At 48.7% G+C, this 27,705-nt stretch overlaps 1 protein-coding gene across 1 annotated transcript in view; it reads left to right on the top strand.

Annotated features, from left to right (window-relative positions):
• Positions 1–1,070: 1,070 nt before the first annotated feature.
• The window catches only part of SLC7A5 (solute carrier family 7 member 5), a 41,170-nt gene continuing 14,535 nt past the window's right edge, over positions 1,071–27,705 (top strand). Inside the window, exons 1-2 of the mRNA XM_075714982.1 lie at positions 1,071–1,665; positions 15,441–15,566. Of these exons, the coding sequence (XP_075571097.1) occupies positions 1,071–1,665; positions 15,441–15,566 (721 nt within the window). The remainder of the gene's footprint in view (positions 1,666–15,440; positions 15,567–27,705) is intronic.

Raw genomic sequence — 27,705 nt, 5'->3', positions numbered from 1 at the left:
CACTGCCAAGTCTACCACTAAACCACGTTCCTATATGCCACATCTACGCGCCTTTTAAATACCCCCAGGGATGGGGACTCAACCACTTCCCTGGGCATCCTGTTCCAGTGCTTGACAACGCTTTCCATGAAGAAATTTTTCCTAATATCCAATCTAAACCTCTCCTGGCCCAACTTGAGGCCATTTCCTCTCATCCTATTGCTTGTTATTTGGGGAAAAGAGACCGACACCCACCTTGCTGCAACCTCCTTTCAGTAGTAGGTGAAGTACCCCAACAAGTCTCCTTGGATGCAAAACCTATGCCTTCACCGAGGTGGTGCGCTAGAAGTCGCTCATTTTGCCTGCAAGCTTGGCAGATTGGCAAATTGTTGTGTGGGGGTGGGTGGTTTTTTTTTTTTTGCAAACAAGTCTTTTTGGCGATCTTGGCGTCCAAAATGACAGGCAAATTTCTGCAGTGCCTCTGCAGAAGCACGGGTGATGCAGCAGCTGGGCCTTGGGCTGTGCGTGTGTAAATGTCGAATAGAAGAGTACGGTGAGCGCGCTAAAATCGGGTGGGGCGGGGGGGGGGGGATTGAGAGACGCAGGTTTTGCTGAACTTTGGGTTGACACACGCAGCGCCCCATTCTCCTTTGTAAGAACGCGTGGTCGAGCCTAGACAGGAGAATGAATGGTAACAACCCTCGCCCCCCGGCAGCGGACAGCGGGGGCCCCCCTGCACCCCGCAGCCGGGGGTAGAGGCAGGGGGTGCTTCAGGTCCCCTTGTTGTCCCCCCGCTCCCCGCCGATTTGGTCTCTGGGGGCGCAGGGGAGGGCGGAGGGGGGAGACCCGCCGGTGAGGGGCGGACGCCGCAGCACCCGCCTTCCTCCTCCTCCTCCTCCTCCTCCTCCTCCTCCCGGAAAGAAGGCCAGGCCCGTGCTCCCCGCCTAAAGCGGGAGGCGCCGGCCGCACGCCGCCCACCGCCGCCGGAACAAAAGGGCGGGCTGCATGGTGGCGGCGGAGCGCCCCGCCGCTCCGTGCTCCTCTCCGCGCCCCGCTTCGCCGCCCCGCGCCCCGCTCCGCGCCCCGCCATCATGTCGGGCAACGGTGTCAGCAGCAGCGCGGTGAAGAAGAGGAGCCCGGCAGGCTCGGCCTCCTCGCTGGCGCAGGATGAGGAGAAGCAGGCGATGGAGAAGATGCTGGCGGCGGCGGGCGGTGGGGCGCAGGAGAACGGTTGCGCCCGCTCGCCTTCACCCTGCGCCTCCACCGAGGGCGAGGGGGTGACCCTGCAGCGCTCCATCACGCTGGTCAACGGCGTGGCCATCATCGTGGGCACCATCATCGGTTCCGGCATCTTCGTCACCCCCACCGGCGTGCTGCGGGAGGCCGGCTCGCCGGGGCTGTCGCTGGTGGTGTGGGCCGTCTGCGGGGCCTTCTCCATCGTGGGTGCCCTCTGCTACGCCGAGCTGGGCACCACCATCACCAAGTCCGGCGGGGACTACGCCTACATGCTGGAGGTGTACGGCTCCCTGCCCGCCTTCCTCAAGCTCTGGATAGAGCTGCTCATCATCCGGCCCTCCTCGCAGTACATCGTGGCTCTTGTCTTCGCCACCTACCTGCTCAAGCCCATCTTCCCCACCTGCCCGGTCCCCGACGAGGCTGCCAAGCTGGTGGCCTGTCTCTGTGTCCGTAAGTACCCCCAGACCCTCTCCAGGGGCCTGCTGTCCCGCTACCCTACGTGGCTCCCCGCTCCCCGTTGCCTTCCCCCAAAAAAGTCAGCCCAAACAGCTGGCTGCCTTGAGCCCATCACTTTGTGGGAGACGCACCACCTCCCCTCTGCTGCACTAGCTCCGTACTGGTATTTTTGGGCTGTTTTGAACAGCATGAGTGCAAATGTGGCCCCATCCCAAATAAATTGAGCAAAAAAAAAAAAAAAAAAAAAGCCCAAACTGCCAGTTACGGGCTAGCGAGCCTCTCTGGTTTCTGGCAATGCAGCGAACCGCGTGCGATAAATGCAACGTGTGTTTTGCCTGCGCGCTGGAGCGGGATTTCTCATGCCCTCCCACCGGAGCGTGTTCGGGCAGGGCAAAATCCCCTTGCAGCGCTGAGGTAATGCTGGGCATTTGTGTGCAGCCGTAGGTGAGCATAACGTGCAGCGGAGAAATTATCTGTCACGAACAACTGGTGCTGAACGTGGCCTGTGCTGCAGTGCCGGGCTGTTTTCAGCACCAGTTTAGAAACGTTCTCAGCTGTATGTGCATTGATACCATGCTCGAAACCTGTTAGCGTTTTTGTTTTTTGCCAGCAAACATGTCTTGTGAGGCGTTGCCGTGCAGGGAAGTTCAGTCACGCCGCGATGAATTTAGGGCCACTGATGTCTGCCATGGCACACAAATCTCTCTCTCCTGCTGCAGTTTTTATTGCCTCTCTGGTATTTTGAGGTCTGTGGTTTTCCAGTGAAGCCCCGTTTTCCATTCCTCCGGTGACTGCAAAGTCACCCCATCCAAATTCCTCATTCTTTAAATACAGGACCGTTTTCTGCCTTTCTCTCCTCCTTTCCTATTCAGTCTGTGTTGCACTCCACTGGTAGTTCTTGTGCCATTGTGAAGGTGTGTATTGGGAGAGGGTATCATTTTTTGTGAGGGTTATTTTTTATAAAAAGCATTTATTTGCTGTACAGAGTTACAGTCAGGTGAGCTTTTTATTTTTTCATTGTGAGGTGGTGAAGAGGTCTGCTTGTTCGTGCTGTCCAAAGGGAGATTGTGTTAGATTCCTTCAGCCTCTCGGGGATCGCAGGCATTCAAAAGTTGCGGCGCATGGTCGTTATGGGAAGATATATTGTCTGTAAATGTCTTCATACACAAACCGACCGAGTCCTTGGTAGATACATTATATGGCTAGCTAGTAGATATAGTAAGATGGATAACAGGCAGGACAGCAAATTGTACTTTCTTTGGGCAAGATTGAAACTTACTCATTCCCCAGATAAATTTTTCGGAACGTAAGGGCAAGTAGACAGGCTTGTGGACTTCCCAAGTTTTTAACAAAGTGGAGTGCATATATTAAGGAAATACAGTCACCCAACTAAGAAAGCTGTAGCAGGGTTAGAAAATAGTTCTGCTGATGGGTTTCTTGCCTCAAGCAGGGCCTTGTGACAAATCCAGTTTTAGAGCTTTTCCGCCAGTCTGCAATACGGCTTCTTCAGTGGCACAGAGAGAAGGGGCATGCATGCACGTGGCCTTCACGTTTTTTGCTGAGAAGCTAACAGAATTAGAGCGTTGATTAGATGGACTTTCTAACCGGTTTATGTCAAAGTTTTGCTGTGCAAGAACATACCATAGTTGACAAAGCCTTCGAGAACACGTTTCTAGTAATAAGTAACTTTTCATCTGTAGGATCTTTCCCCAAATAGGTGGGGTGAGGTGTCTCTGTTCCCATTTTACTGATCAGAAAACAAATGCGGGGGCAAGATCCGTTCAGTGACAGGGTGGATTGCAGCATGACATTTCTTGATGCCAGGTCTCATCCCCACTTAGCTTCTCCAATAAGTAATATAAGCGTCTCCAACTTTCTTTTGCTAGCAATTAGTCGTTTTCCTGAAGCAGAATTTGTTCTTGAACCTTTATCTTGAAATGCCAAGGGAAGAGTTGCTAGCTCTACAAATCTGCGTCATTTCCATGTGTTTCTTCTTTAAACTTTACTCCCCCCTGCACCACTGGCTACTATTTCGTTTATGCTTTGAGTTAAATTTTTGTTTGTCTGCTTTGCTACAAAAGGTTAGTTCATCATGCATTGCCTTCGGCAAGTTAGTTTTCTGTAACTTTGATTTTTGGAGTTAGCTTTCCTACTGTCTAGTGCCAAAACCACATCACGAACTAGGAACAATAAATGAAGTAAATCTGGTCCAAGGACTTAGCGAGTCACACAAAACTTCTATGGACTAACAGGCGTCTTTGTTACACGGTTGTTCCACACATACCCTTATCCAGTGAGATACTATTTTTTTCCAAGAACCCTAGGATAGGAAAAATGGCCTGTTTGTGCATACGCTCTAGAACATACGTTAACAAGTTATCTCAAAGAAGGGAAGAACAGTTTAAGAAGCAATAGGGGAATTTGGGGCCCCGGGCTGGAATACAGTTGACTTATTATGTAGCCAAACCCCAGCCGTCTAGAACAGTACCAGCTGTATTCTTTGCGAAGTTTGTATCTCAACGTAAAATGCAATTGACTGCATGGTTTCTAGTAAGAGGGGAAATAACAAAAGTTATTTGTTTCTACTTTGAGCCTTACTGGTGTTGAACAGTTGAATAAATAATGTGTTGCTCGGTATTTGCCACCATGAAGTACAGAAATTGGATTTCTAGGCATTAAGATAATCTAAATAAATCACAGTCTTGAAAGAAAGAAGAAAATAGTTGGAATAGGGGATTTTGTTCCCCTTAAGGTGCTGAGGAAAACAACGTGGGTGGTAAGTAGAATTTAACTACAAATAGGTTTTTTCTGCCATCAAGATTGTAATCTACAGACAGTTGGTATGCAAGACTACTTCTTCCCGAAGACAACATAAATGCTTATTATGGCTGCCAAATAAAAGTGTGGGAACTCACTACAGGGAAGTCTTCCTGTAGCAAGATGGGTCAAGCTGTTCATCATTAGCGTGGCTTGTTTGATGTTCACTGTGAAACAGCCAGTGCTCCCTAGTTGTAAGAATTTCCAGGTGCTTTGGCTTTTCAGGCTGCGGGTTACTTAGGTAACTCAAACTGCATGTTATTTCATCTGTCAGATCGGATGGCTGATACTTTTAGGACTGATAAATGATAAAAGCAAATGCTAAGGGATAAAAACCCCATAAGGTCCACCTGGTGTCCAAGTATTTTTTGAACAGAAAAAGTTCATGAAGCTGAGAAGTTGTGCCTATGCATAAAAACCCAACAGCTGTTTGAATTCCCCCAAATATGATCTCGCCTAAACCAATTTAACCCCTTCTACAGAGGGTGGAGGGACAGTTACGAGGTCCTGACTTTTCATATTTGATGACATTTACATTACAGTGTCTGTATTGTACATGGCAAAGAACTAAACTACTAAGGATTCTGTACTCTGTTTTTCAGGCGCACATTTGAGGCTATGTAGATAAATGAAAATTTATTTATTGTTGCTTCCTCTGTTTTCTCTTGAGAAAGCATCACAGTGGAACATACGTTTGCACCGCACTTCCAACATACTTGTATCTTTTTCTGCAATCCTCTCCAATTTATTTTCACTCTGAATTAAAAAAAATACACGCTTTTTAACAGAATATTTAGGTAGCAAGTGTAGTTTTGAAAGAACTTGTTGTTTATGAATGTTGCAGGACCATCTTCACATAGTAGAAGGAGGATCATGTAAAACTGTTTAATCCTGTCTTTTTTTTTTTCCCATTGAAGAGCTGGTGTCCAGGTAATGGCCTGAACAGTGACGTGAAAGAGCATCCAACTGAAAGTGCATCTCTGATATCTTACAGTGCTAGCGGGTCAGATTCTCTTTTCCAGCTGGCTGCCGCTTGTGTCACACTTCCTAAATTTGAACTGGTAAATCTTAACAAAAATCCTTAGAAAGTTCACAGAGCACAACCTAATACACAGTGTGTATTCTAGAGATGGCTCAAGGATGGAAAGTTTCAAGTTAGCCAGTTAAAGATAACGTCCATATTTTTTATTTCCACCTGTTAATTTGCTGATTTCCTACATGTGAGAGGTCTTTGAACTGTGGTACAATAAATTCCCTGTAGGTAAGGGAGACGGGGGATAATGCTGCTTCCAGACCCGAGCTGGTTCTTGCTTGGTGTTTCACAAGTGCCTGAACTGTTCCTCCTACGCCCGTTCTTAGACGCCGTCCGCCACGCCCCCCCCGTGTGCTACGTAACAGGTTATCCTATAATTTACTTATTTCTTGACAATATCATCTGCTCCAGAGAAGCTTGGGAAACCCTGCCAGTTGCATATTTGACTCTTGATCTTCAGTGTCAAATTAGCGATTTGATTGTTAGCTTCTGAAGCCTTTTATCACTTGTTAATTATATATGCTAATCTGGCACTAATAACCCCAATATTGCTGCAGCGATATCTGCTACTTCCAAAGCTGCAGTATTTTAATCTTCTTTAAAATTTCTTCAGACTTCTTTTGCTGCTTTTGAAATATTATTTTGGGCACTCCTCCTGCAAGCATGGAATTCCAGTAAAATGATCGTACATTTCTCATTTGTCTCTTCTGTTATGAACGGCCTAATAGTGGAAGAATTAGTAGCAGTCCGTGCAGAGTTGAGTCATATCTAATAGCATGTCATATGGAAGCATAAGTGCCTGACACCCCCCTGAGTACATTATGAGCTAGAGGAAGAGACTGGTATCACATCCAGGGTTTGGCAAAAGCGTATAAAAACGTGCCTTGAACGCTTGCCAAATTACAGCCGTAGTCCGTAAGTGGATATTCAGTGTCAGCATTTCAACTAGAAATCGCGTATGTTGAAAGCAGGAACGTCTTTATTTAGTATTAAGGTTTTACTCTAAAGCTGACAGTTTGGCTGTTTGACCAGCTGTTTAAAGTGAAGCTATGGGTAGATTTTGAACTTGTCAGGTATTAGATGGCAAGCAAGGCAAGCACAAAATACATCTTAGACTTGTCAGTTTAAGATGGGTTTATTCTGCAGCATTGCTACTTGGAATTCATCTGCTGGGACAAGCAGGGTGTGAAGCTTTGAAGGCTTTTTTTTTTTTTTTTTTCCTCCCCCCTCCTCCAGAAAGGAGGATTAAATAACTCAGCTATATCAGTAAATATGCACTTGTTTGATCAGAGTGGAAGGAAGGGGACTTTGTAGAATCCCTGCTGTATGGGTAATGTTGCAAGACTGAGGTTGCTTTTTTAAATCCACGTTTTAATTAGAGAGAGTAGCATTAATGAAAATAGCCTCTGACGCTAGCAGGACTCTCCTGAAATGGATGAAGGTTTGGAGGACTCTTGTAACACAGCCAGCAACTACTGCATTTCTTGGCACCCCTCTCGTGGCTCTCGCAACAAATGTCCCATTAAACTTGATTGTATTTGAATGATTTACACTACCACTGAGACCCTTCAGAGTCTTTCTTTTCTGACATGGACAAATTGGGAAGGCTTTTTCAGAGAAACTCGCCATGGTCAGTCTAATTCAAAGCAAGATCACTAGGTATTTCAAGTATTCCAACAGTCTCATCGTCCCAGTGTCAGATGTGGCCAGTAGATCAAATGCAATGGATGAGAAAGCAGTTTCTTGCCAGCCAGCCTGCAGAGCTGAATTCTGATCCTCTGCGTGACATAAGTGGCATGATTCAGACTAAAACCTGCCTGGAATTTTTCATTAAGTTCATGACCCAGGATTTAGCACTCAATGCTGAAGTTCAGCCACCTTCCTGTGGATTTGTGGAACCTAACTCAGTACAACTCCGGCAAGGGTTTCTGTATCAGTGTAACATCACCGTGGGCCGGGTAAGATGCCATGTTTTGCAGGCCCAGTAGCTGACCATCTGGCAATGGTCATGTCCGTGGTGATGTCACGGGGCTGGTGATGACATCACAGGATGGTGATGTCCGCGGGGCTTAATGTGCACGTAAAATATTAGGAAGTGTTTTTTGCTGTTAGGAAGGTATTTCATATGAGGTGGGCATGGTGGAAAAGATGTCTAGCTTGCGATAGTTATGGGGTCCTTTTGCTTTGCTGGGAATGGAAGAAATACACCTCTTTCTCCCACTGCATATATATGTTTGTCTGTATTTTGTTTGTCTTCCTGTGGTGAAAGGACCTGTTTTGTGGAATTGCTGCATCATGTAATCTAGAAACTTGGACAGTAAAAACACAAGCTTCTTTCTAAGCAGACAAAATAGCAACTCCTACCACTAGCTAGGAGTTAGCTCCCCTAGCATTAATAAATTCTTCGCAGCTTTTCGTGTTCCACACAATTTGAATGGTGTAAACTGTATCGCTGTTATTACGGTGCCTTGGTACCAAAGCGATAGTTGCATTTCTGTAGGCTTGAGATCCAGCCGCTGCAGTGTCTGCAAACCGTGAAATTCTTCACTGAGCTCTTCCTCCGGGCAGTCCTGGTGCTGCCTTTTGGCCCTGACTGGTTGGCACAGCTCTTGAGAGAGGTGGCAAGTAGGTGCTTGTTAATTTATTGTTGCAGAATTCTGGAAACTTGAGGGTGTGGATGCTTCTGGGAGCTGTGCTACATGATGAAATGCTAACCTCATCCCGCTTTGCACTAACTTCTCTGGCTCGCAGCTCTGAGCCTGTTTCAGCACCAGGGGCTTCCTGGAATTGAAAGGCAGTGGAGAGGTGGAGCTGTGACACATTCAGGGTATCTGCGGCCATTTGTTGGAGACATCCAGAGTTCATGGTGTCAGTTGGGGGGGTGTGGAGATGATCCTGCTTCTTAAACGCCAGCGGTAAGGCAGCCTTTGCCTTCTCCTTTCACCTGTTGTGTGTGGATGCGCCCGTCCCCTGAGTCCTCAGCATTTGGGAAGAAAAATAAAAAGGCAACTGTAAGCTGTTGCCAGCTATGTTTATTATTATAAGTTGATTTTAATATAGACACATTTGCTCTGGGGCCAAGTGCTCCTTTCCAACAGCCTCACGTGCCACTAAGCATTTCCCTTCTACAGATGGATTGCCCTGGCTGTAAAGTTTCTCCAGGGACTTGTCCTTGAAGAAATATCTGCAAAGGTTTTCCTTCTGCTTTTTCTCTTTACCACCTTGCAGGGTACAAATCTGAGCTCAGTTGGTTAGAACATGGTGCTAATAACGCCAAGTTCACAGGTTCAATCCCTGCTTACTGCAGGGGGGGTTGGGCTCGATGATCTCTCAAGGTCCCTTCCAACCCAAAGCATTCTATGATTCTATGATCTATCAAGTTGCAATTTCCCTGACCATTTTCTGTGTCTGTCCTTGTACGTGTGTCTCATATTAGATTGTGCTATTAGACACCTGGGACTATTGGAAGACACTGTGGCATCACAACCACCTGAATATAAAGTGGGTTTTTTTGGCCTTAGTGAATAGCTAAGGCATTGATGTTCCCATGGTTTAAACCACTGTAGTCAGTATAGTGTAATTCCGTGTTTGTACTATGTGGAGTAACTATTTTTGATGTGTCTAACCTCTTGTGGGCTTAGACATCAGTTTTCTTCAAAGCACATGGACCATTTTGGGTCTGTGCCATGTGCTGCTGTCATCCCTGCAGTTTGTTTCTTGGTGGCCATGGGCTCAGCTTGTCTCGTCGCTGTTTGAAACCTGGTTGCACCATCTTTGGTAGAAGAGAAAACTGCTTGTCCATCATCTGCACTTTTCACGAGTGAAAGGAGCAGCTTTTGCTGCGGGATGGGGCTGAGAACTGTTCGGTAAGTTAATTGCGAGGAGAAAATCAACATCATCCAGTGGCAGATGGTAAATGGAAGCATCATCTTACAACTGTAAGGGCTAAGCGCTTTGGAAATGCGCGAGTTACAAACAGGAATCATCGCATGGTTCATCCTCTGTGTGCGGACAGTGTTGCAGTCCCTGTTTTCCCGGTGGGGAAGCTGAGGTGGAGGATTTCCCTTCATTCTTCCCATTTCTTTCCACGAGTTCCCTACCCTACTGTGCATTTTCATTCTGGTCCTGTAATACCATGAATAGGAATCCGTGGGTAACTAGCAGCAAGTTAACTGAGTTTACTTCTTTGAAGCAAGCTACTTGGACACATTTATCCCTCTTACAGAGGTGTATACTGAATTATATAGGAAGGACCGCAGGTCAAGACCAGGGAAACCTATAGAAGATGAAATAAAGGACAAAAGTGACATTGTGCAAGGCTCCCGTGGTATGTAACCTCACACGCAGCATGAATGCAGCTGTGCCAGTACCTCAAGAATTCCATTTCAGAAATGATTCACTTGGAAAGCTGCTTGAAGGTCTTGGGTTGAGCAAACTCCCATCTCCCCATCAGCATGATGCTGGAATTGGATCCTTTTTTTCCCCCTGTGAATGAGGACGAGCGTGCAGGGCTGTGGATCGGCTGCTTGTTCGCTTTTTTTCCCCCAAACGGAGCATCCCTGAGCACTGTCTTTACTCCATCTCCGATCCATGGCCACGTTCCATTACCTCGGGAAAGCTGCAGCCCTGCCTTTTCCTATGGGATAGTTGCCAAGAGCGTTGCATCATAAATGCCAAGCCCCGGGTTACCTGTATTAGGGTTCCATTCACACGCTGTTTGCTTTGGGCAGAACCACATGCCTGCAGGGCGGCTTTACTACATCCTGCCTTTCCTTTGTGGACACAGGAGCTGTTGTTACATATAGCGTGTTTGTCACGGACTTGTTCTATATGGGGATTGTCGTGATCTCTTTCTATGTCTGCTTTGTAGGGATTTATTCCTGTTGTTACCTAGAAATCACGTTTGGGAGGGATCTTGGAACTCAAGTTCAAAGGAATGTTCCCATAAAATGTGAACCGCGGGGGGGGCGAGGTTCTGGGTCCTCTGTTGGATTAGTCAGTTTATCCTTGGTTTCTATCAGTAATGGCGAAACTACCTGACTCTGCAGGTGAGCGCCCGCGGAGCAGGTTAAGTGACATGCCTGAAGCCAGCTGGGACTGCTCGCACAGAGTAAATAACTGGAGGTGGACCCGCTGTTGTCTTTACAAAGCCAAACTTCTCTTTGAAAGCCTCTGGATTCCCCTCTTAGGGGTGGCTTGAGAGTCTTGAAATGACGCTCACCCTTGGCCAGGCTAGAGCAGTCACCAGAAGAGATGAAGGGGTGAACGGCACCTTGTGAGCATGTTCTCTCCACAGCAGTCACAACCCAGTATCTTCCCTACTTCTGCCAGACATATGAAGTAAATAAATAAAAGTACCCCCCTCTGACATCTGCAATCACTGCAGCTTTCTAGCTCCTATTATCCCAATTATGTCAAGCTTTTGGAGAGGGGCTGCTGGATCAGACAGACTGTGTCACGTCAGGTCATGCTGAAATCCTCATTCCTAGAATGATTCCCAAGAACGGCCCCGATGGGTCACGCTGAAGGTCTGCCTCGCTGCATAGCTGGCTTCTGACAACGGCCAGCGGCTGTAGCCTTAGGAAGGGTGCTGCAGGAATTAGGGCAGTGCCGTCTGATCTTTCCCTGCATTGTATCATTGCCCTGATTTATAGTAAAGCTGTGGCTGTGCAGCTTTCCCCCGTTCTTCATGCGGAGCAGTTCATCCGAGGTGAACGGAGCGGTGCCAGGAGTCGTCCCACAGCCCCTGTGTTGCAGGGTAGCGTCTCGGATCAAAGACATAAAACTTTCTGCTTTAAGAAACCCTAGCCCTCTGGTCTCCTGAGAAGTTGAGCAACCACTGGAATTCATCTTGGAGTTTTACTGAAAATCTACTCGATCTGTCTTCTCATCTTGGTGTCTGTAGGATTCTTTCTGGTCCATGAGGCTGGGGGTTGGGGTTTTTTTTAGCCCTTCCTATGTTGAAAGCATTCAAGTGTAGTAACTCCACCACACTCCTTTAGGACAGACAAATATTACATGGTGGGAAAAGCAAACCAGGGAGATTGTGACTTGAAGAGCTCTGAATCACGACTGGCGTGGAGGAAGCTCTCAGCTTCCCAGAGTCTCTTGCCTGAAGTGTTTTCTTATTTTTACAGAGCCTGTTTATCTGGCACCGATATGTTTTTAAGGGCTGAATACAGACACTTCCGTTGCTTTTCAGTTTTGGACTCTGTAGAAAGCTTTTGCCTTTTATGTACACCACCGCCATCCCACGGTCCGTCTAGCAGACTCCGTACAGAACCAGAACATGAAAACCAGTCCCGAGTAAGTCAGTATTTAATGGGGAGGCTGAAGCAGCTATTGTCAAAGAAACAGAATGCCTAAACGGGGCAGGGAATGTCACTGTCACACCTCTAAGGGCTGTCTTTGCTAACGGGAAAAGTGTGCTTTTAGATGCGTTAGCTCATCCTTTAAATATCCCTCTGTAAACAAGGAGAGTTTTATTTTTAGCATAATGGCTGGTCGAAGTGAATCCTGGATCCTCGGTTCCCTCCCTGTCCTCCCCATTAGGATTCACCAGAGGTGTTTTTAGCAGACGGATTGTGATCTGTGTTACTGATATTTCACCGTGTTTTCTTCTCTCCCCCTCACCACCCTGTGTAGCACAGACAGACTGTAAGTTGACCTTGCTAACCTTTATTTTCTCCTCCCCTTTATATCTGGACAATGTCTCTTTTAGCATACTGGTTGGGGCAGATATATCGCAACCTTGCCACAAGCTGACAGAGCTGTGACCCTGCAAAGCACCGATAGTGCTGGCCTGCTGCTTGATGCTGAAAAGCCTCCAAGCCCGGGCACGCCGTGTCTTTCTAATTAGATGCACCATATCTCCCCTGAACAGCACAGGGTGGAGGGACAGGCGGTTAAATTTGGGGGAGGCGGCGTGGCAGGTTTGTCAGTGTGGTTCCTCACTGCTTGCTTTTGGCTGTGTGCCGAAGCAGGTCAGCCAAAGCCCAGCTCGTGCTGTCCTGTGACCTGCGTGAGAGCCCGCCGGCGCAGGGGTGTCCTTCCCAGCAAAGACAGCTCAGGGTCATGTCGGTCTCACCTGCTCCAAATGCCCAGACACCCCCAAAGCACCAAAGGGGATTGAAAGACATGATACAGAAGAAAGTGAATCTGAAATCCCATATTTACTTCTGGCTTTTGTTCTTGTAGGATCCGATGATCACGTGCTTTTCTTTGCGAAGACCTCCAACTCTGTCATTTCTCCAAGCTTTAAATGCTCTTGTATTGAGATGACACCAGATCCTAGGGGTTTTGGGGGGGAGCCAATGATCCTGAAAGCAGGCATCATGTTCTGGGACATGCAGACTGCTGCAGTGGGACTGCCTTTGCTCTTCCCTGCCTAAAGATCCCCTACAAGCAGCCTTTAGCTGAGTAATATACGGTCAATTAAATCCTCTCAGCCCGATGTGTACGGCTGTTGTGCTGTGGCCGTAGCAAGCTCTTAGACCCCTGTGAATGAATGATGCAACTCGTAGCCCTTCTTGCCTGCATGTGCTCTGAGTCACCGGAAAGTCCTGTCGCTCTCGGCGCTTGCTTAAGTGAGAATGCAAAGTCTGATCATTGCTGTCGGACCCAGATACCGTGGTCCCTGAAGACCAAGCTCTCCGAAGCCAGCCCATGGGTACATCTGAGCCTTTCCCTGCCCGTATGTTCCAGGAAGGCTATTCCCAGCTCTGGCGTGAGCTCTGTGCGCATTTCCCTGAATTCTTACTAACACAGTTGCTTTCTCACAGGCAGAGCAGAATGCAAGGTGGCAGTGAGCCAATAAGACCCTTTTAAATGCCCAAACACTCCTTCCTCCTCCCATGGTTTTATTTCTCAGCTGGCAGTTTATTGTGCCCTTGCTGAGGGGCAGGGTGTGAGGCTGCGGGAGCAGCGCCTTTGCTCCGAGCGGGTGAGATGCGAGCAGCTCTGGTGCGCGGTCCTGCCGCAAGGCGGAGAGCAAAGGCAAGGCGCTGCCCATCCTGCGCACCCATCTCGCGTTGGAGGTGGGGTCGCGAATACGCGGTGCGCTGGTGCCTGCGTCCTTCGCGTGCACGTGCGCGCTCGGGGTACGCTCGGCTGGATACCGGTCTGTAGCTGGGAGGTAACCTCGCTTCAGAGGAGGGGTGCGTTGTGGTTTTCCCTGTGATGCTCAGCATGTGTTGAGGGCCTTAACGCACCGGGTGCTCTTGCTGGGCGGTAACCAAGCCAGCCGACTACTGGTATTTCTGCCTCCCACCTTTATCCATTGCCTTCTCCCCCCGTTCTGAAGCACCCCGTGCGGCTCAGCCCCGTGAGGACAGGCTTGTGGCCGGAGACTCCACCAGCAACCTCCTGGAGACACTGGTGACCTGACAGCGGTGCTGCTGAGCCCCGTCGTATCTCTGGGGGTTTGATTAAGGCTGAGATATCAACATCAAATGCTCTGGGCTTTAAACCGTGGTGCAGATACAGCCTGTAACCTCAGGAGAGGGTGATCTGATCCCAGCTGAATATTTTGGGGAGCAGCTGCTTGGCTCTGGTCGACGCAGTGGGGTGCTGTGAAAACGAGCTGCAGGATGTGGGAAAGAGCCTTTGCCACGAGGGCAGGGGCCAGCCTGGAAAGGGTCCCACAGGGAAAAGCCTCCAGCTCGAGAAAAAGGGTTGAGATCCGCTCCTGCCCAAGCTGCTCAGTGCCCGGTTGGCTCCGGGGGCTGCTGGCCAGCTGGTGTGGAGGCAGTGAGGGGTGGCTCGGTGCAAGGCAGGCGAGGAGGAGTGGAGGGCATCCAGCACGCAGGGCACCGTCATTCTCTGCGGGGCATTTGCCCATCTGTGAAACAAGCAACAGGCTCTGGAGAGCGGGGAGCGAGCTGGGCATGAAAAGAGGAAGTGATTCGGAAGAGCAGTGAAGGTTTTAGCTGTTATTTTCTCTGAAGCAGGTAAAAGTCGGGCAGTCAGCGGCGGTGTGGCTTTAGACAAGCCCTAGTTCACGCTGTCCCTCGCCTGGTAGGAGTGCCACGCTGCATAGTGGCAGGAGATACAGGGGAGGGTGATGGGGGGACAAAGCAAAAAGAGTAGGAAATTAGGCTTCATTAGTTGCGTGAACCACAGAGCAACTTGTCGGTGGTGGGAGCTTCAGGGCAAGCAAAACGCTGCACGAGGAAGGCGGTGCAATCAAGCACAAGAGCAGCTGCAGCAAATTCGAGCCGTTGCGCTGGCCTGCTCCGTGCAGCTCTTTCTTCCGTCGCTGCGGCGTGCGGCCCTGGCGAGCATCTCTGAAAGCCTGCGCGAGCGGCCCTGGCACCGCTGGTCGAGGATCAAACAGCAGACGAGGCTTTCCTTAGATCCGGCTTCTCTTCCCGTCTGTGCCGCTGACCCACAGGCGTTGTTTGTCTCGCAGCTCGCCGAAGGGATCAGGACGGGGACGTCTCTTCCTTTATGTTTATGCAGTGGGCAGCGCGGCGCGGCCTCGAGAGCCTTTTAGGTGCTGTCGTTATACAAATAACGATATATCGGCTCTAGCAGTTTGTCCTGACATTTGTCTTGTGTTTTCACCCAACAGCAGCATTAAATTGGATTGACTTAACAGGGATTGCAGCCGGGCGCTTTGATGCTAACGGTTGCAGTAACCACTGTTATTTACACGCCCTCAGAAGCGTACTTCCCAATGCAGCGGGGCAGTTCCTTGTCCCAAGGAGTGGATTCAAACCACTTGTTAACAAAACAAAAGGCAGAATAGAGAAGTACGTGGCTGCAGAGCCTGGCTTTTGAAAAGTTTCTGTTTTAGGAAGAGACTCTTTGCGTTTGCTTGAGTTTTAGCAAAAAGCAAATGCCAATCGGTCATAATTTGTTTTGCATTTTAAGTGTTTCAGTGCAAACTGACATGTCTCTTCTTTTCCGTTTCCCTTAGTGCTCCTCACAGCCGTGAACTGTTACAGCGTGAAAGCTGCTACTCGTGTTCAGGATGCCTTTGCTGCGGCAAAACTGCTGGCGCTGGCTCTGATCATCATTCTTGGCTTCGTGCAGCTTGCAAAGAGTGAGTATGTTTCCTTTTTCTTTTGAAGGTGATGTGCAGTTAAGGACAAAGCCCAGGAGTCCTGACCCAAGCATTTCAGAGCTAGCAAAAATGTTTTACAAGCGTCTTTCGTTCTCTTGCATGCTTGAGTGATACTTCCAGCTCGTGCTTTGCAAAGGGCTGAGTGCTTTTGTGCATTTTATTTGTGAGATTTCATATTTACCTTGCTGAAGTTGTGCTGGATTTCATGCTGCTGGAACCCAGCATGTACCACCCAAGGTCTTTTCCATTTAATTCAGTCACTCTGCACCCTCTCCCTTTGAGAATACAGAGCTGCCAAGTCTACGTGGCTTGAAAATTTTGGTGCTGTGGCTCTCAAGAGTCTTTTCTGTAACTGGCAGCTGGTCGTGGCCATTTGCTAGTAGAGAAGTGTCCGCATGTGCAAACCAACCCCCGGTAATTTTCATTCTTTCACAAACTGCCCCTCTACATTTCCCTTCTTCCTGCGTCAGGTATAGAATAGCTTGATCGAGTCCATGGGGTCACGTAGGGATGCCTGAGTCAGGCAAGGCTGCAGAAGCCGCATGATGAACAGTGATATTAGGGCTCTCAGCTGACACTAGCATGCGTGTCTGTCAACTAGCATCTAAAAAAGAAGATAAAAATGGGGAGATAAAGCAAATGTTCCAGTGTTTTTGCTGCTTTTCTTCATGCGCACTTAAAATCCTCTCAAACTTAGGGAGATATTTTTCCCCAAACCCACCTGATTAACCCACGCAGATAAGCTTTACTGTGTGCTTTTTCGTGCAAGTTTTGTGAAAATAAACTTTTCTTAGGGAGCAGTACAGGCCCTATTTGTTAGATGTGGATAAAAATCTATAGCTAGTCCCGCCTGTCTCTGTACTGGCAAGCGTGCGTGTGTGCGTGTTTGTGTGTGCACGTGGGTCTTTTTAATTCCTGTCTCAGCTATGGGAGCCAGCGCTGTCTTCGCAGAATTTCTTGCTTTATCAGAGATTGTATTTTCTTCCAGCTCAGTGCCTACGCACAGCAGGAACATTGTTTGAGGCTTACCACAAAATATACCTCCTTCTTCTTTATAACTCCCCGGGCTGCTTTGCTGAACTTTTTTTTCCTCTCTTAGAAGGAAAAGGATAAGTAAACATAAATCTCTGTGCGTTCTTTAACATTTTACCAATAAAAGGTCTTTACAATTGTTTTTTGCTTGCAGGTAATAAGCTTAGTTTGTTTCTTGGGAACCACCTTCCCTCCCTGTGTACTGTTCTTTTGTCCTTTTGTTGAGGGTGAATCACTTTCTGCCCTGGTTTCTCAGATACAAAGACATAATATTTCCATTGATTTATATGCGTAACCAATAAGAGATTTCAGTCTTGCATACAAAAAAACCATCCTATACTCTTGTCTCAGAAGCTTTTTACCTCCTATGAAGCCTATTACAGTTTCAAGTTTGGGTAGTTCTGGAGAGGTACGACCGCAACTTGTGTGCATCTTCCAATACAGCTCATTTCACATGGCATTTAGTTTCCTGCTAAACTACCTGGACACTTCAGACAGAGTGAATGGTAACAAGATCAAAAGCAGTAGTTAGACAATAACATCTGAAGGCAAAGACCTTGTCTTCCTCTGTGTGTGTGCAACACTCAACGTAAAGCAGACTGGAGCGAGTGGGAACCTTGGGGTCTTGATGCTCCTCACAAAGCCCACGTTTACACCTTGTCCCAAGCGGCACGCTACTGCTTGTCCGAGTTCCTATTTTACAACACACTGCCTGGGATTCTGCCTGTGGTCTAACAAGGATTTTATTAATCTCCTTACAGCGGTTGCAAGCTCCCTGGTAAGTCTTTAAGAATGTGCATCCTCCTTTCATATGCCCTTCCTTAGCTTCCACGTACATTTTGCAACCTTCTCAACTTTCCTTTAGATCATGCCGGGTAACTCGATGCTTTTATGCAACAGAAATACATCAAGGGATTCTCTTTTTTCTTACTTTTTCTTCAAGGAAAGCATACTAGCATCACTTAAAGCATACTGAAAATGGGAAAGCGCTGCGCTGTTCTCCGTCTTCGTTGGGACAAGAAACGATGGGTGCAAGCTGTGAGGCAAGGGAAATTTAAATTAGCCATTAGAAAAACGCTTTTAACTGTAATGCAGAGCTCAAGTAGACTGTCCAGGGAGGCTGTCTCACAAGAAGAGGTTAATAAAGGCCTCTCGGGAATGAGTTAAGGGAGTCGAACCTGCCTTGGAGCAGGGGGACAAACCCGGTGCGCCTGGAAGCCGCCGTGTCCGTGCTCTCTGAGGCTGCGCTGTGCGTTAGTAGTACAGTACAGCGCTGCTGGATCTTCTCCAGGCGAAATGCTGCAGACCCAGTCTTTTAAAAAGTGCTGATGCTTTTAAATGGGCAACTTTTTTCTAAAAGCCTGTTTAACCTCTGAGGAGGTGGGTGATCCCAGGTCCCGTACATAACCACAGTGCCATGCCTTTGCTGCTCCTCTGTGGGCCCTTGTTTTCTTTTGTACCAGTCCCAACGCTCTTTGGACAAAGAGGACTCTTCCCACTGCCGGCTCCATAAATTCAGTCCCAAGCCGGCAGCTATTATTTGGGTAAAATGCACGCCGAGTGGATTTGTCGGGGGCTGGAGTTCAGCGGCGGAGGGGTTGTGTGTTCCCGTGACACTCCGGATAGTGCCCGAGCGGTGCCGATTAACTTGCTTTAATGGTTACCGTCCCGTTGCTGGTTTATGTTTACAGTGTCCGTAAACAGAGCAGAGGAGCAATACCACAGTTTCTTGCTCAAATGTGGAAACTTCTGAGACTTCGCAGAAGTATGTCTTTCTCTGTATTGACCTCCCGCCTTCAGCTTTCGGCTTTTTTTTTTTTTTTTCTTTTTATCCTTTCATTGGATATTTTAATTATTTTCCAAAAAGCAGTAACATCTCAAAACAAAGAAATATGTGGCAATATTACCACACAGAAAATAGCATTTCCTTGTGATCCCTCTATGGACAGCTGTTTTACATCACTTCTTTCATGCAACTTCAAAAGCAGGGTAGAAGTTGGTTTCCTACTTAGACAGCCTTTCAACTACTTGAAAGTTGACTCAGTATAGCTGACCCACTTGGGATGCAATTATTTGACTAACACAAAAGTTACACTTTTAAAAAGCCTTTGTGGGGCTAAAGTTCAGTGTCCTGGACTTAGTATATGGGTGTGTAAAACCTTATACATGGACCTGCAACTGTACAGCCCACCAGTCTGTAGCACTTAAATAGTATAAATAACAGCATAGACAGGATCAGGGTTTTTTCACTCTGCTGTTACTAAAAACTAAGCTTATTTTTGGTTCTGCTGTTTTACCAGCTCTCACAAATTGCCTTCTGTCCAGCCACCTCTGGGTACTTTTTGGCCATATTCTTGACCTGGTGAGCGGGATGCCTGGGACTGGATCGTGCAGCAGGTTTGGACGGTGGCTCTGCAAGTTTAAGGGACATTTTCTGCACTGGGTGTGACGCAGAGGTCTGTGGCTAGGTCTGCAGCTGTGCTCTTCATACCCGATCACCCTGCGCCTCACAGTGCCTTAAAAACTAACCTTGGCATGAAACAGTAGAAAAAAATGTGCTAATCTTTAAGGACACGCCTGTGCTTTTTACATGTGAGGAAATTCAGCACAGGTTTTGGTGTTTAAAAAAAAACAAACTAAAAACATGTCACAGGCATGTTTCAGATATGTTCTTTTCTGTTGTTGATGTAGGGTTTCTTAAATGTTTACCTGACCTTGGGCAGCTCAAGCAGCGAGGTGCCGCTTGTTTGCAGATGGGGGAGTGCGGCAGTGCTGGGCTCCAGCCCTCGCTGCCATTCCTCACCAGCGGTTCTGCTAAAAAAAAAAAAAAACAACGAATTGGGCATTTGGGACTTAGGGAAATAGAATTTAACAGACATTTTATTGAATTATTTTTATTGCACTTCTTGTCCCTTTTCCCTCTTAACGCCTGATTTCTGATCTTAAATTTCTCATCTGTGGTGCCTCCCGTGCCTGTTTGATGGCAGCAGCATTTTTCTAACTCCCTTCATTGCGCTTGTCAGAGACCAGCAGAGTTGCATCTGCTGAACAAGCACGGGGTGAATTAAGGACAAAGCAGGAGGTTTAACTCCAGACGTTTGCCATGGAAAACTTAGACTAGGCAGAGAATTTTGGTCTTAATCTTGTTTTTTCTTTAAATAGATGTGTACAATATCATCCAGCGCTGGCACCCCTTACCCCAGTATTGCTTGCTCTTTGTAAGAAGGTTTTTAGAGGTATAGCTGTGGCTGGCAAATTCTGAACTCCACACGGGAGGGTTTCTGAAAGTGCCAAAATGACGATTCAAGCCTTCAGTCATTAACGTGTGCTTATCATGTCCGTGAAGCCTCCTAAAAATACCATTGAAGTACTCCAGGTGCGAGGCAACGTCTTGGCGCCGCGGGTGTGCGTGCACAACTGGGTACTACTTTCATTTATCGAATCCCTTTGTCTTTTGCTAGAAAGCACCCATGTGGTCTCTGGCTTTTCTCTGTGAGGGTTTTTTTGCTAGTTCCCTGGCCAAACTTTTTTCTTCGCCTTTTTTTGGTGAAAAATCTTGTGATTAAGGAAGAACCAAGGGAGGGAAAGTTTACTCACTCTTCCTTTCCTACCAGATTTTCTTCTCTGCTGCCAGTGGCAGCATCAGTTGAAGGTCCCAAAAAAGCCCCTTGAGCCAGATCTGGAGTGAGAGCGGGGGGCTGAGCGGATGAGCTCTGCAAGCAGCAGAGGCGAGGATACAGCTGGAAGCGTGGGGAGGGCAGGGCTGCTCTGGAGGGGTCCTGCTGACATGGCCAGAAAACTTGATTTCATGGTTGGTCATTAAAATGTCAGGCTCCCTCAGGTCTCAAAGCACAGTGGCACACTGAGAGACAGCGCACTAAAGGACAACAAGAGTGGTTGTTGTCTGAATCATCTTGGGTTTGTACCTACACTTAACCACGCTTGGCTGTCCAGAGGTGGATAAGCACTTAGCATAGCCAAAGAAATCTGCCACAAGTTTTCCTTTGACCTGCTCCCATCTCTTGTGTCCATAGTGTGAACCTGAGAGCGAGCCTGGTCAGCAGGTCGACGTTTAGGAGTTGGTTTTCAATTGATTTTTTTTTTTTCCCCCCTACTGATGGTGGAGCCATACGTGTCCAAGATGAGTTTGGAGCCCAAAGCCAAACCAGATGGGTGTTCACCCCGCCAGCCCATGACTAACTCGCATGTAGATCCTCTCTGGCAGACAGGAGGCAAAGCCTATGGATAGTAAACGTCCCTCAAGCTTTTCCGTGTGTCCCTGCAAGTTGGGGCTGAGGCTTGTGCACACAAGATTGCAAGAAAAGCGTGCCCTGCAGCTGCCCGTGCTGTTTCTTGTTACACTGGCATTCAGAAATGCCACTATAACATGATTTTCCAGCAGTAAGCTTTGAAGGAAAGCTATTGTGCTTCTCTTACTCACCCTCTTGTTCACGGAGCACATGGAAAGTGGAAGACTGTACCGAAGGAGAGCATGAACAAGGAAGCTGGGAAAGCCGCCAGCATCCTGCACCTCTAAATCACATCAACTACATGTTGGAGATTAATCAGGCGTCTTAACGCTGGAGGGTTGATACAACACAATTATGTTTTATGGACCTCTCGCTCTCTAATCTTTGATTTCTTTTCCAGCCAAAGGTGGGTGCAGATGCTGAGGCCAGGTGGGCATGGCAGGTTGGCGTGCTATGCAGCTTGCCTGCTCTGGTTTGGCGTGAGAGCAGCGGTTCGTTTCTGCTCAGACAATTCTTTTCCTGCCCTCTCTGCCCAGAAAATTTTTGGCAATTACAGATTCAAGGATAGAGTTCAGCCTGCTGGGGCTTTTGCATTTTACAAATGCAAAGTTGCCTGTCCAAAAATAAATAAAATGCATTTAATAACAACAACAAATAAACCCCCCAACATAGAGAAGCAATCGGTCGGTGACCTGTGCTTCTTGTTATGATCACTGTGAGTTTGAGTGGCTCTGTGTGCATACACTGGAAGCTTGGCTTTTAAGGATGATGTGAACTGTTGTTTGTTTAACGTTGCGTGTGGAGGCTCATAGCTGCATTAACTCTTCAGGGTGGAAATGTGCCTTGATGTCCGAAAAGCTGCTTTATCCAAGGAGTTGTGGATTGTAGCATGCTGCTCATTTTTGGTATCCCGAATGAGCTGCCAAGTGCTAAGCTGGATCAAGGTAGGTGCCTTGCGTTGGAGGCTGAGGAGCGCATCTCAGGCTTGCCCCAGGGGACCCTGCTCCCCACCGTTGCGGGCTGAGTGGGTTTTAAGGCAGCTGACACAAGAGGCTCTGTTGGCTTCTCATTTTTCCAAGTGCAACTATCCCAGCAATGCAGACTTATTTAACTAGGGAGCAGCTAATACTTTGGTATTTGCTTCTTTACATCTCTGGATCGCCTCTCTCTGTCCCTCTAAAGTCTTTGGTTGCAGCCGAAGCAGTCTTCCCTGCCTAAGGTGTATCAGTGCAGTCGATAGCTCTGTGTGTGTGTATACATGTGCTTTTGCTTGTGTTTTATACTGATCCTTTCCCACAGCCTTCAACTGCTGGGCTCAAATTAATGGCCTTGCCTGTGGTGCTAGAGGTGTGGGTGACAGGCAGGAGGATCTGCCTTCCCCAAATGTTCTTGGCTCTCCTGCATGTCAAGCTGGTTGGCTCCGGTGAGCCCCTCCAGAGCCTGGTCAGGCAGCTCATTCTTGTTTGTCATTCTGGATCACAAGTTTCTATGGATGTGGACCGAACCTGTTGTGCAGATATGAAAATCAAAAACAAGCTTATGGAAGTGGCTGGAAACCCACTGGGTGGTTTGTTTAGGGTTTGCACCTTGCTGTTAATCTGCCCTGATAGGGACAGACAAGGAGGCATTTAGGAAACACCTTTCCATGCTGTGCTACGGATCAAAGGGACCCTGTTCATCTCAGGTCTCTGCACTGCCTCTGTGCTTTCTGGCTCCCGGAGGAGGCACGGCATTTTGCCGCTGCTCCTGGGTCTGCTTCTTTATTTCTCATCAGCAAATGTTATGCTGGCAGACACAAAGGTTGTGAAAATTTGGAGGTGTTTGCTTAGGAGGAGGAGGGTAAAAGGTTTTTTGGTGATAGCAGGATGCAGAGGAGGTGGGAAAGGTAACAAAACACTCTCTGGCCCAAGTAGTGTCCTGGTGGACCATTGCAAAAGGAGGAGTTGTGAAGCTTGAGTAGTGTGTGGGGTGGAGTGAATCCAGGAACCTTGGCTTCACCCCGGAGGAGAAATAATGTTGACAAAGCTTCCCAGCACTGGGAGGAGAGAGGAGCTTTTCCGTAAAACAGAAGGAAGTCGTTGAAATGAGGGGAAGTATCACAGCCTGTCTACAGCTGGTGGTGAGAACCAGGGAGGTAAGCCAAGCGCTCCAGCTCCTTCTTGGATGCCCTCTCTGCTGGTCCACGGTTTCTGGTGGTGTCGTTCAGACCCATAAACTCGCCTGCTATGGGACCCAAGTTTAATAGCTACTGTTCAAAACTGCTTAATGCAAAGCTGTCTGCAGAGTGGCAGCGATCAGAGAGGAGCAAAGAGCTTACGTGGCTACCAAGCGTGCGTTTCCTCGGGAGCCACGAGCTGCTGAAGAGATTCTCTCCTAACCCTGGCCCCTGTGTGCTTCTTGCCCTCTTGTTTTTCTGACTCAGTCGATTGAACTCTCACTGCTTTTCTCAGGAAGTGGCTCAACAGCTGAGTGGATCTTCTCCTCTCGGGTTTTTCATATACACAGCACATTTCTCCCCAGCTTGGTTTCCTCCATGAGCGAGATGCGCTGAGGGCCCACCCTTCTCTTGCTGAGCTGTCTAGATGGCTGTGTTCCCTCTCCTCACTGTTTAGGCAAGTTAAAAAATATTTAATTATCGTTAAGTGCTTTCTGCAAAAGAAGATTGCTTTGCTATTAAAACTGGAATGGACATGACTGGGGAGCAAATGAACATTTTCAAAGAAAGGGTCTGAACATGCAGTGCATGGACCCAAAATAGGTCCCTCCCGCAGAAGGGCCCCAGGTGACCCATCGCTTGCTGGTGCAATTACCAGAGTCTTGGCAGCTGGCAAGATCAGCAAATGGGGTTTATGTCAGAGCTTGTTACCTTAATTTGCTTAATTGTAGAGCAGAGTGCAGTTGAACAGCCAGTTCAAACCAGGTTTCGGATCGCTGGGGTGCTGGGCACGGGCAGGGCATTGCCTAGAGAGCAGCAGTGGCTGCATGGGCTGGGGCAGACGGGGGAGCCGGGAGGGTGGGCAGAGCACGCCTTTGCCCGGGATGCTCTCGCTTACGGACCTCTGGCTCTGTGGGAGCAGTCGAGGCTGTGCTTGGCAGCCTCACCTGCAGATTTGTAACCCTTGATTTGATCCAAAGTCTGCAATTCAAACCTTCAAAGTCTGGAGGCTAGAATTGTACGCTCAGGCTTGAAAGATGCAAAGTGTCTGGAACTGAGGTTCATACCTCCATTTTGAACAGCAGGTCCTAATGAGCGTTTGTATTAGAGGAAGGAGGTAAGAATGACCGTGCTGCACTATCTGTGTCCAGTTTTGGGCCCCTCAGTACAAGAAGGACATTGAGGTGCTGGAGCGTGTCCAGAGAAGGGCAGCAAAGCTGGTGAAGGATCTGGAGACCAAGTCTGATGAGGAGCAGCTGAGGGAGCTGGGGTTGTTTAGTCTGGAGAAGAGGAGGCTGAGGGGAGGAGACCTTATCACTCTCTACAGCTGCCTGACAGGAGGGTGCAGTGAGGTGGGTGTTGGTCTCTTCTCCCAAGGAACAAGCGATAGGCTGAGAGGAAATGGGCTCAAGCTGCTCCAGGGGAGGTTTGGATTGGATATTGGGAGAAATTTCTTCACGGAAAGAGTGGTCAAGCATTGGAACAGGCTGCCCAGAGAGGTGGGGGAGTCCCCATCCCTGGAGGGGTTCAAAAAACGGGCAGAGGTGGCACTTGGGGACATGGTTTAGTGGGCATGGGGGTGTTGGGTTGACATTTGGACTGATGGTCTTAGAGGTCCTTTCCAACCTTAGTGATTCCCAGTTTTACTCGTTGAAAATTAATCCAGCCACCAAGCCAGGAAACATGAAATGAATTATTCCTCTCCCCTTAATTGGTTTAGTGGTAGACTTGGTAGTGTTAGGTTGATGGTTGGGCTGGCTGATCTTAAAGGTCTTTTCCAACCTCAATAATTCTATGATTCTATGATTGTATCTACCCAGTATCCCCAGTCTCCAGCTGGGGCCAACAGCAAGCATCAGTGGGTAAGTGTAAGAACAAGGGGGATACGTGGTGCTGCCTGGATGCTTTCTCAGCCTCCAGTGCACCTCTGGGTCTTCTGCACCAGAGGAGGTGCCTTTGTGTGATGGATTTCTCTTCCAAGGATCTGTCTAACGACTGCTTGAACCTCTGTCTAATTGTGCGTGGGGCTGCTAACGAGATCAGGGCAAGACGGGTACAGACAGAGCTCACCCACTGTATCTGGGATACCCTGCTGGCATCGCTGCTGGATGGAGCTTGGCTTTTTTTGCCCCAGGATGTGTAATGTGGTGCCAGTTATGTCTGTAAAGGCATCGCTGGTGGGCACAAATTGTTATCTTTCTGGTGCTCCGCTGGCCGGCAGGGTGGGACAGAGCTTTGCAGTGACGGTGGGAGAGGACAGCTGCTCTGCTGGGATGAGATCTCTGGAGCGTGTTTGTTAAGGAGCCCAGGCTCCTGCCATGCAACCAGGAAGCAATAAAGCATGAAAGAAGCAAAGGTTGTAGCAAAAGAGCATCATATGCACACCGGAGAATATGAGCCTGTCCCCTTGGAGTGGGAAGAGATATCTCGGCTTCTCTGGTTATTTAATTGTGTTCTGACATGTTGCTAAATCCATTTTACCATGGGAGCATAGAGACGTGAAGTTTAGCAACTCCTTGCAAGTTTTTGGAGAGCTACAGCCCTTGCCAGGTGAGGCAGGGAGAGGGCAGCGAGTTGTCAGCTCCTCAAGTGTCGAGGAGGAACAAAAAGCCCCTTCCCTCGTACCTAGTCTCCTCTCCTGGCTGCCTCCACGCTGACTTGCCACTCCTTTGCCGGTAGCTGCATTTCGGTGCTTCAAAGAGATGGGTTAGGTGCGTGCCGTGGCGGGTGCAAGGAAGAGGTGTGTGAGTAGTTCTGTCCCACCCATCCATCCCTCTGTCCGCCACCCCTGCCCACCCACAGTGTAATGAAATGCTAGCCTTTGTTTTAATTTCTTTGCTTCAGTGCCGCTCCCGTAGCGGTCCCGTGCTGCCTTTCCCTCCTCTTTGCTCCTGTGTCCTGGAGGGAGGGCAGTCCTGACACACAGCCAAAGCGTCTGTACAGCCCAGCAGGCCACCGAGTTGGGCTTGGACCCCTCCTTGCCCAGAGGCTGAAGATGCCCGCAGTTCCTAAGCGGGTGGCACATCCTGAGTCCAGGCATGTGGTTTCAGGCTGGGGACCGCTGATGCTCTCCTCCCCTCCTGGCCAGCTGGGCGAGGGCGGCAGCTCAGACCCTCCTCGGAGGCACCAGCACACAGTTTCTGTGTGAGGTTTAGGAGGGCACAGAGCGAAACCTGCAGATGCCTCAGAAAAAGGAACGTTGGGCCTGAGAGCTTTTTGCCTGTGGCAAACAGAAAGAGGCTTTCGGTGGAAGCTGGTGTGCAGTTGTGGACAAGAAACGGAGGTGTGAGCCCGTGGCGTGATGCTGCTTGTGCCCGGGCTCCTCCCGGATCAGAGCATCCTCCTGACCTGGCAAAGGCGGTGATCCCTCAGCCTGGGCGGGAGCTGGGCTGCTGGCAGAGCACGAGCAGACCTTTGAGAAGAGGCGTCCTGAGAGGTATTTGAAATGCCTGGAGAGCTCTCCTGCTCTCTTAGTCCATCCATGTGCTGTTCCAGTAGCTAATTACAGTCACTGTTAACAAAAAGTATATCTTATTCCCATCACAAAAGACCTGGAAAGAATTAGACTGGTAATTATTCAGGAGGGGCAGAAAATAAACTCAGGAAAGCTGAGCCCGAGGGATCGAGCAGAATGTGATACCGTGCACACCCACCTCCTGCTCAGCCTTATTGTTCGCAGCCAAGCGGGGCATTAATGCTATATTAAGATTATGTGACTGAACCTATAAGCTAGGAATTAGGGTTAAACCTGCAGCATTGTAGCTGTCTCTTTGCATTTCCTGGCTTTCCTGTTACACTCTGAGGTACATGTTCCAACCTCACTTTTTAAAAACAATTGGTGCGTTTTGCTAAGGAGACTCACTGGCTAAAGGGGCATTAAAAACAACCAGCATATCCCAGGGTAGGTTCAGAAGAGACCTTCCTAGCAAGGAGGTGCTGGGACAGAGGGAGAAGGCAACACCGGTGGAGAACTGCAAACTGCAGTGGGATCTGGACAAACAGAGCCTTGGAAAACTGGTGTTTCCCAGACCTGATTGCCCAGTGTGGTCCCAGCGCTTTTGCAGCTTGCACCCACAGCATCCCCTTGCAAATGGGATAGCAACCGGGAAGGGAAGAAGGCAGAGGGGAGCTGGTTTTTTGGGTAGTTTTGTGAGCAGAGAGCGTTTTGGACACTGTGCTAGGGAATATCTTCTTGCCCTGGTTAGGACTCAGCAGCAGGGAGGAAGGAGGTGAAGGGAGCAGTGCCCAGGATGGAAGGGATGGGGATAGAGCTGAAGGGTCAGGCAGAGACGGGGAAAGACGAGATGTAGCTCTCCCACACACACGGGGCAGCTCCGTGTCACTGGCACAGGACTGGAGCAGTCCCTTGCGAAGCCCCATGAATGAAAGGTGCACCAGCAGCAGTAGTGCCGTCAGGAAAATTCCCCCTTTCCCACCGCTAGAAAGATGAGCGCGAGGCCTTACAAGGTCTGTGCATCCATGTTTGTTACCCAGCCTCTGCAAACGTGGCCTTTAGTGGCATAGGGGAGTGAAAGTTTCCAGCCGGGGATGGGAAGAGAGGCCATCCAGAGGAAAAATGCCTGGTACATTAGCATCCCTCTCCTTTCCCCAGATGCATGTCCTGGGTACCTTGTGCTAAGAGATGAAGGGTTAAGCTCCAGGCCCTGCTGACTGCCATGTG

Source organism: Pelecanus crispus, chromosome 8 (genome assembly GCF_030463565.1).
Source record: "Pelecanus crispus isolate bPelCri1 chromosome 8, bPelCri1.pri, whole genome shotgun sequence".
NCBI lineage: Eukaryota > Metazoa > Chordata > Aves > Pelecaniformes > Pelecanidae > Pelecanus > Pelecanus crispus.
Note: the sequence above shows the minus strand (reverse complement) of the source record. Positions and strands in the feature narration are given on the sequence as shown.